Below are 7,351 nucleotides of genomic sequence, written 5' to 3'. Positions count from 1 at the left end.
GCGGCGGGGCATTGAGGTCTTGCTCCGCGGGTCGGCTGAGCCCAGAGCATCCCTCGGGCAAGTGAAGCAGCCTCACGTCGGGTTAGATTTCTAAATTTTATTATAAAATAAAAGCAGAAATATCTTCCAAAGAATGTATTCACATAATATAAACAATAAACAAAACTAAGGTCGAGTGACTTGCGGTTGATACTGTCGGTTAGGTCTAAACTTGAGCAGCAATCCTTCTTCCCTGCCCGAACCGGGCCGGGCTTCCCCTCCTTCCCACCCTGCAAATGGCTAAAGCACCACACGGCTGAGGCTGAAGCAGCCGTCTCTCTGCATAGCGTCGGCTACAAGAAGGTTACAGATTCTGCCTAGTGCGTGTTGCTGCTATAACTTGACTACGAGTTTTGTATTCTTAGTTGCGATTGTACATCGTACACCTGCCGCGGATACATAGCTACAATAGGATAACGGGAGCGATGCGGGATTCCAATCGGGATTCCTTCCCAGCCTCCCCCAAAAAATAAAAAAGAAATCACCGCGCTCCTCTACGCGCACGGAGCGCGCCGGTGGATGGCAACACCGAGAGGGTCTCGAGGAACTGCGGTGCAGCCCGGAGGGACAGCCCCGGTCTTGTCCCACCACCACGAGCCTTCCCCGGGGCTTCTCACGGTGCTGCTGCCCACGGCCCGGACAGCAGCCGGGGGTTGCGGCACAGCGCTGCCGCTGAGGGCTTTGTCATCGCTTACAGTCTCTGGTAAGATTAAGAGGGAAAAATAAAGGAGAGGGAAAAAAAAAAAAAAAGGAGAGAGAAAAAGAGAGAGTAAAGGAGGTGCGAAGGAGGGAGAGTGTACGCGGTTTTAAGAGCCCAGATCGACCAGGTTGGATGACATGGGATTGAGGATGGAGTCCTGCAAGCTGTGGTGGTGCATGGGGTCGGCGCTGGGCACAGGGATGGCGCTGGGGCCCTGCGGGTGGCCCAGGCCGTGCAGGGGCTGCAGCCCCGGGTTGGAGCCGAGCAGCAGCGCGGGGCTGGAGGAGGTGTGGTCCGGGGTCCCTGACGGCGTCTTCTCGTCCTCTGAACTCCCCAAAACTGTCTTATTCCCGTTCATTGACGCCGAGAGCGGGTTGTGGCTGTTGGAGTTGGAATTCTCGTTGTTTTCCCTAGAGGAAACACAAAAGGGAGGGAAGTCACCGGGTGGCATCGCTGGAGCGGGGCCTGGGGTGGGGGGGGGGCGGCCGGGAGGTGCGAAGCGGCGCGTTTACAAACTGCGGACCTTCGGGGCCTCAGCATCCTCTGCAGAGGTCTGAGGGCCTCCGGGTGTGTCGCTGAGGGCTGCCGCTCGCCCTGCGGAGCGGTACTGAGCCCGAATGATATTTTCTGCGCTCATCTATCGCAAAGCGATACACAGCGCGGGGAGGGAGCAAGGGGGGAAGAAGGAAAGGGGAAGAGGAAGGCAAAGAAAAATAAAAAGAAAGCCTTTTGACTTTATAACTGCTCCCCGAGCTGAACTGGAGCTTTGCTGCGGCTTTCCGCGGGAAGGCCGAGTGGTGCTCCTCGCTAAATCCTTCCCTTTGCTGAAGTAAGAGGACATTTCTCCCCTCGTCCTAAGCTTAAAACTCAAAACATCGCCCAATAAGGAAGATCAGGCAAAGCCCACAGCTCTTTCTCCTCTCTCCGAGCCCTCCGCCCCAACCCCCCCCCCCCCCAGGGGGCCGCTCCCTGCGGGCAGAGGGCTCAGCGCGGGGCCCCGCTGCGGGATGGGGGAACCGGCCCTGGGGCCTCCTACCTGGGGCTGCGGTTCGTGGGGAGCGGGCTGTCTCGGGATTCAGCACCCGGGAAAACACCGAGAAATGGCTGGAGGCTTGCCAAGCCCCTTCGAAATACGTGTTGCTATGTTAAATATATATATACATATTGTTTTCAGAAATAAGAGGGGTAAGATGGGGTGGAAGTGACCGTCCTGTCAAGGCTAACACAACTTTTAGACGTAGCCCCCGCAGACACAGCTCTGCCTGAAATCCTGAAGGCATTTCTAACGTATTTAGGAGCTTTTGAGGGAGCTACAACGTGCTGCGTGCGGAGGGCCCGAGCCCGCAGGGTTTGCTCGGGGGCACCGCACCCGCATTGGCTGCTCGCTGAGGGCCACAGGATGGGGCTGAGACACTTTACGCCAAAAGAAATAAAAATAGAGAAGAGAACTCTGTTCGAACAAGTCTCTCAGGTGAATGGCAAACCCATTTTTTCCCCCCATCGCCCGGAGGGTAATATTAGGTGGAGTGTATTTTTCAATGTCAAAACTTCTTATGTGTCTCTGGAGACTTTTAAAACCTGATTCCTCTGGAAAAAAATAAAAGAAAAAAGAAAAGGAAAAAAAAAAAAACATTAAAATAATGAAAAAAAAAAAAAAAAAAAAAAAAGGAATGGACTAAGTTCAACCTTCATTTCCTCTTTTCCTTTGGATATTCGAAGATGAGTCCCTTCTATCACCAATAAAAGGGATCTCTGACTTGTAGTAAAACCAAAGTTTACGGGGATTATGAGGGAAAAATGAAGCCCCGGCGCTGTCTGTGGAAATGCACGGAGCAGCCCGGCGCAGCCATTCCCGAGCTCCGTTGGCCGGACGCGAGGAAAGAGGTCCCCGAGGCGCGGACCCACGGGCGACTTGTGGGCCGTCAACCACCGTGCGGTCAGACAGTGCGGGTGGGCTGAGAGGGAGCACAGCGCAGTTAGGAGACTTTTAGCTCTCCCTTGAGCCTCCGTCCTGGGGCACGGAAGCGGCTGCGGGAAGTCCTCCCGAATACCCGAGTATTAATCTCTGCCCCGCAGTGGATAGTTTAACGGGAAAATCACAGCTCCCGAACCCGATCGGTACAATTATATCTACATATAAATACGAATCCACAGGCACCTCGCCGGGAAGCGAATACAAACTACAACGTAATCAGCACGGAAAGAGATCGCTCCCTCCTGACCCTGCCTCGCGCCGGGAACTGGCACCCATCTGCGGGCTGCCCCTTTCCCTTCGGGCTTCGGAGCCGCTCGGTCCCGCAGACCCCCAACCCCGGACCGCCCGTAGGGACTCGCTCCGACTGCTGCTGCACGGCGCTACTCCCGGAGCTCTCGCGTCCTGGCCGGGCCTCGTCAAGGCCGTGCCAGCGAAGGCGCAGCCGGGATAGGGAAAACCGAGAGGACCCTGCAGACACCGCTACACCTCTTGGGCTGCCCTCGCAGCGCGGGCGGCATCCTCGGGGCGGGGGAGAGCGACGGGGCCGGGGAGCGCGGGCGCGGTGGGAGCCGTACCTTTCCTTGGCCTCGGCCGCTCGATCCCGCTGCCGGCGGTTCTTGAACCAGTTGCTGACCTGCGTGGTGGTGAGGCCGGTGGCCTCGGCCAGCTCCCGCTTTTCACGGGGGGACGGGTAGGGATTGTGCGCGTACCACTCGCGGAGAACGCTGCGGCTCTTCTCCTTGAAGCAGTAGCTGGTCTCCTCGCCGTCCCAGATGGAGCGGGGCAGCGGGAACTTGCGGCGCACCCGGTACTTGCCCACCGCCCCTAGGGGTCGCCCCCGCAGCTTCTCCGCCTCGATGTAGTGCGCCTTGAGCCAGAGCTGCTGCAGCTTGGGGTGGTTGTGCGCCGAGAACTGGTGGCTCTCCAGGATCTTGTAGAGCTCGCGGAAGTTGCCCCGATGGAAGGCCACCACGGCCTTGGCCTTCAGGACGCTCTCGTTTTTGTGGAGGTGCTCGCACGCAGGGAGGGACCAGAGGAACCGCCCCAGCCTCTCGATGTTGCCGCCTTGCTGGAGCACCTCGCAGACGCAAGCCACTTGCTCTTGGGTGAAGCCAAAAGTCGGGAGCATCGACATGATGAGCCCTGCCCCGCCGCGCACCCTACGGCCGCTCGGTGGGGCGGCCGACAGCGGCCGGCATGCGGGGCCGGCCCCGGGGCGGTGGCGCCCGGCGGGGCCCGGCGGGACTCACGGCCCGGCGCGGGGGACCGCGGCCATCGGAGGAGCCCGGCCCCGGAGCGGGGCGCGGGGAGCTGCTGAGAAGCGGTGTCGGAGTCGCGGAGCCCGAGCGCGGACGGCTTTTCTCCGGCCGCCTCCTTTTTGTAAGTCCGAGTTGCGAGAGTAACTTTGTGCCTCTTTTGTCTCCTATCTGCAGCGCTCGTAGCGGCCGCGGCTCTCCCACCCCCACCCCCCTCGGCCGCCGGTTTGGGATCTCCCTGCTTCCCCCCCACCCCCCTCCGCCGAAAGATCCCACATAATATAGCGGTAAAGTCCCGCTCCCTCTCTCCTCTCCCTCTCGGAGTTTTCCCCCCTTTCTTTCTCCCTCTCTCTCCCCCCCCCCCCCCTCCTTTTCTTTTTTTTTTTCTTTCTTTTTTTTTTTTTTTAATAATATTATTCTAAGCTGGCATGAAAAGTGATTATCCGCGCTGTGATTGGTCCGGTTATCTGACCCGGGGACTGCCAAGAGAAGACAATAGTTTTAGTCAAATTATTTGCCATGGTGACGCTGTCAATCAGGGGTAACCCGATCTGTTTTGAGGTGGCTCCCCGGCTGGGTTGACAGATTGCTCAGATCCACTCCGAGGCGGCTCCGCGAGCTGAGATATTGGCTGGAGAGGGAGAAACTGCCTCCGGGATTGGCGCTGCGGGCGCCCGTCGGGAGCGGGCAGTGGGGAGCGCTGAGCCGCCGTCGGGGCCCCTCAGCCCGGGCTCTTCTCGGCCCTCGCGGCTGCGCTGGGGAGGAACAGCCGGGCGGCCCCTCGCTGAAAGTTTCTTTCTAAATGCACTTAACAACCTTCTCGACGCCCAGCGGCAACTGTCTCAATGGGCTTTATAAGGAAGGGGCCTCTAGGGTACAATAGGGACCCTGTTCACCACTGGAGTATCGTCACAGGCTGGCACTGCCTGCCCTCCGGGTCCCGGTCAGTCATGGCCGTAGCCGAGCGCAGCCCCGCTGACCGCAGTCCGACCGCCCCGCTAGGTGCGCCTTTTCGGCCGCCGAGCTTTTATTTCTGCTTCGTTTTCAGCAATGTGCCGGGGTGTTTCCACCCAGGAACACGGGGAAAAGTTAGAGGCACTTTGCGTGGTGAAGCTGTCCCTGATCGCCCACGCGTGCCCTACGCATGGAGATTTTAGTTCAGTGCCCGTGTGGGGAGGGGAGGACCTTCGCCTCTTCCAGCCGCTCTCGGGGTACGCAACGAACGCGGATGAGCTGTTGCGGGCCGAACGGGAATGGAGCGGCCAGGCAAGGGTCCCCGAGGTGTCTGCGGACCTCTCGGTCGGACGGGAGCTGGAAGTCCCAGCTTCGGGCACTCGAGAGGAACCCCCCTACCCCAAAAGTAGGAAGATTCTCACGCCCTTTAATGCTTCGATTCTGGGGAAGAAACGATAAGAATAACGAAACCAAGCTTTACGCCATTTACAACCCCAAATGGAGGGCTGTCTGCAGCTGTGGGTTCTCGACGCGAAATCTTTTTGACACCGCCCAACTGCTCCCCCGAGCTCTAGGGGCTCACGAGGCAGCAGGCAGCGGTTCCCCTCCCCGTAGCCGGATCCCCGCGGCAGGAGCCGGCCCGGGTACAGCTGCTCCCCCGGGGAAACGAGGGCGGGCGGCGGCGGCGCGGCCCGGACGCTCCCTACGGCTGCCGGCCCGGAGCCGCTCCAGTGTGAAGGGCGGCGGGGGGGAGGCAGGAGGAGAAGGGTGGGGAAGCGAGTCGGCTTCCTCCAGCCCCACCGCATCCTGGACGCTGTGTGGCTGGGTTCGGTTGGGTGAGCTCCGCTTTGGAAGCCTCACGCCCTCCTACCTGCCCGAGACGCTCCCGGGGGTTGCTTTCTAGAACTGTGCAAGGCTCGGCCCGGGACGCGGAGCTGAGGGAGGACGCCTCTGCAGAGCACGGGGAAGGCTCAGTGCAAATTCGTTTCAAACGAATTCGGGAGTGTCAGCGGCGGCTCAGCATTGCCCTCTCACGGGTCTCCCTTCGCACCCCATAGAGAAAAAGCTGTCCGGGTCTCGGCTCAGGCCGACTTCAGCAGGGCTTAAACTGTGCTCGTTCGTAAGCGAACGCGACCTGAGCTCTGCGTTCCCTACCCGGTCGGGAACAGCTCGCAGCTGCGGCCGCAGGGACACTCACGAGGCGGGAGAATCGACCCGCTCGGAGAGTTTCCCTGTGCACACACTGGGAGCCCGACCCCTGTGTTCCCATCGGGAGAGATTCGGGAAGGAGAACGCGGCGCCGTCCCTCGACCGGGATCGTAGCAAAGACAAAAGAGCTCCTGGGGCCCGGGCTGCCCCCCCGCTGCCGCCGTGCTCTTTCGCTGAGCGTGTATAGGGGGTATACCTGACTCCTCTTCCTCTCCTTCCATTCCATAACTACAGCACTTGAATCTGAACGGGAGCAGCTGTTCGCCCTAGCTAGAAAGGAGCTGGCAAAACCTGTTGCACGGATCTAGAGCTGAGAAAGTCTCTTCTTAGCTTCTTACACGTGAGTACGGACCCTTCACCAACCCCTTCGCAGGCGCTGCCGTTTCGGGATGCGCCTCCGGCATTGCTCCCGCACGCCCTGCAGGCCGTGTAGGACAGGGCCGCCCCGAATGCTGTGGAACCTCTTTTAACTTTCGGGTAGGAAAAAAATCTTCTTGAACGTGTTAGGAAAGGAAGCAGATCCCGACTGCAAAGCCACGGCGAGGGGCGAGGCCGGTTGCATAGTCTTGTGAGGAAAAGACTGGGCGAGAAGCTTTTCGGTGTGGGCGAAAGGGCTCTTTCACCGCAATTATACCCCAGAGTGAGTGACCCGAGCCGCCTGCTAACCGCGTCCTTATTCCGAGGGAACTTTCTGCCGGGTCGCTGTAGGCTCTCCCCGTGCAGCCGCTGTCAAAGGCTCTCCTCGGGCTGAGCGAGACTCGTGCTTGGCACAGGAGCCCCAGCTTCGTCCCAGGCCCGTTCCCGTCCCCGTTCCCTTCCCCATACCCGGCCCCGGCCACACTCCCTTGCCCGAGTGTGACTTCGTCGGAGCGTGCAGGACAGGCGGTGTCAGCGGGAGTCCTTGTGAAATCTAAGTGAAATAAACCAAAAAGCCGTTTTCCTCGTAATGCTCCTTTTATTGAGCAGGGCGCGGGAGAGCTGAGGGGAGGGAGGGACTCCCAAGCTTGTCGCTTCCAGGAGACTCTCGCTGCACGTAACCGGTTTGTGTCCGTACGTGAGTGCCAATACAACACCGAAGTTATGTGACAGTCTCCCACCCGGCTGTGTCTCCCCCCAGCCCGCAGCCGCCCGCAGCCACCCGCAGGCCGCAGGTCCGCATTGCGCCCTTGGCAGATAAGGCACGTTTGTCCGGACAGCCGACAACCCTCCTGCTTCCCT

General features: G+C 59.9%; 1 protein-coding gene across 1 annotated transcript; it reads right to left on the bottom strand.

The window, feature by feature from the left end:
* Positions 1–278: 278 nt before the first annotated feature.
* Positions 279–3,849, bottom strand: SIX2 (SIX homeobox 2). The gene is made up of 2 exons (XM_072332788.1): positions 3,290–3,849; positions 279–1,149 (listed from the first exon to the last, which is right to left on the bottom strand). The coding sequence occupies exons 1-2, from the start codon at positions 3,847–3,849 to the stop codon at positions 846–848; spliced, it is 864 nt and encodes a 287-aa protein (XP_072188889.1). The 3' UTR covers positions 279–845.
* Between the last annotated feature and the right edge of the window lie 3,502 nt (positions 3,850–7,351).

Source organism: Excalfactoria chinensis, chromosome 3 (assembly GCF_039878825.1).
Source record: "Excalfactoria chinensis isolate bCotChi1 chromosome 3, bCotChi1.hap2, whole genome shotgun sequence".
In the NCBI taxonomy this organism is placed as follows: Eukaryota; Metazoa; Chordata; class Aves; order Galliformes; family Phasianidae; genus Excalfactoria; species Excalfactoria chinensis.
Note: the sequence above shows the minus strand (reverse complement) of the source record. Positions and strands in the feature narration are given on the sequence as shown.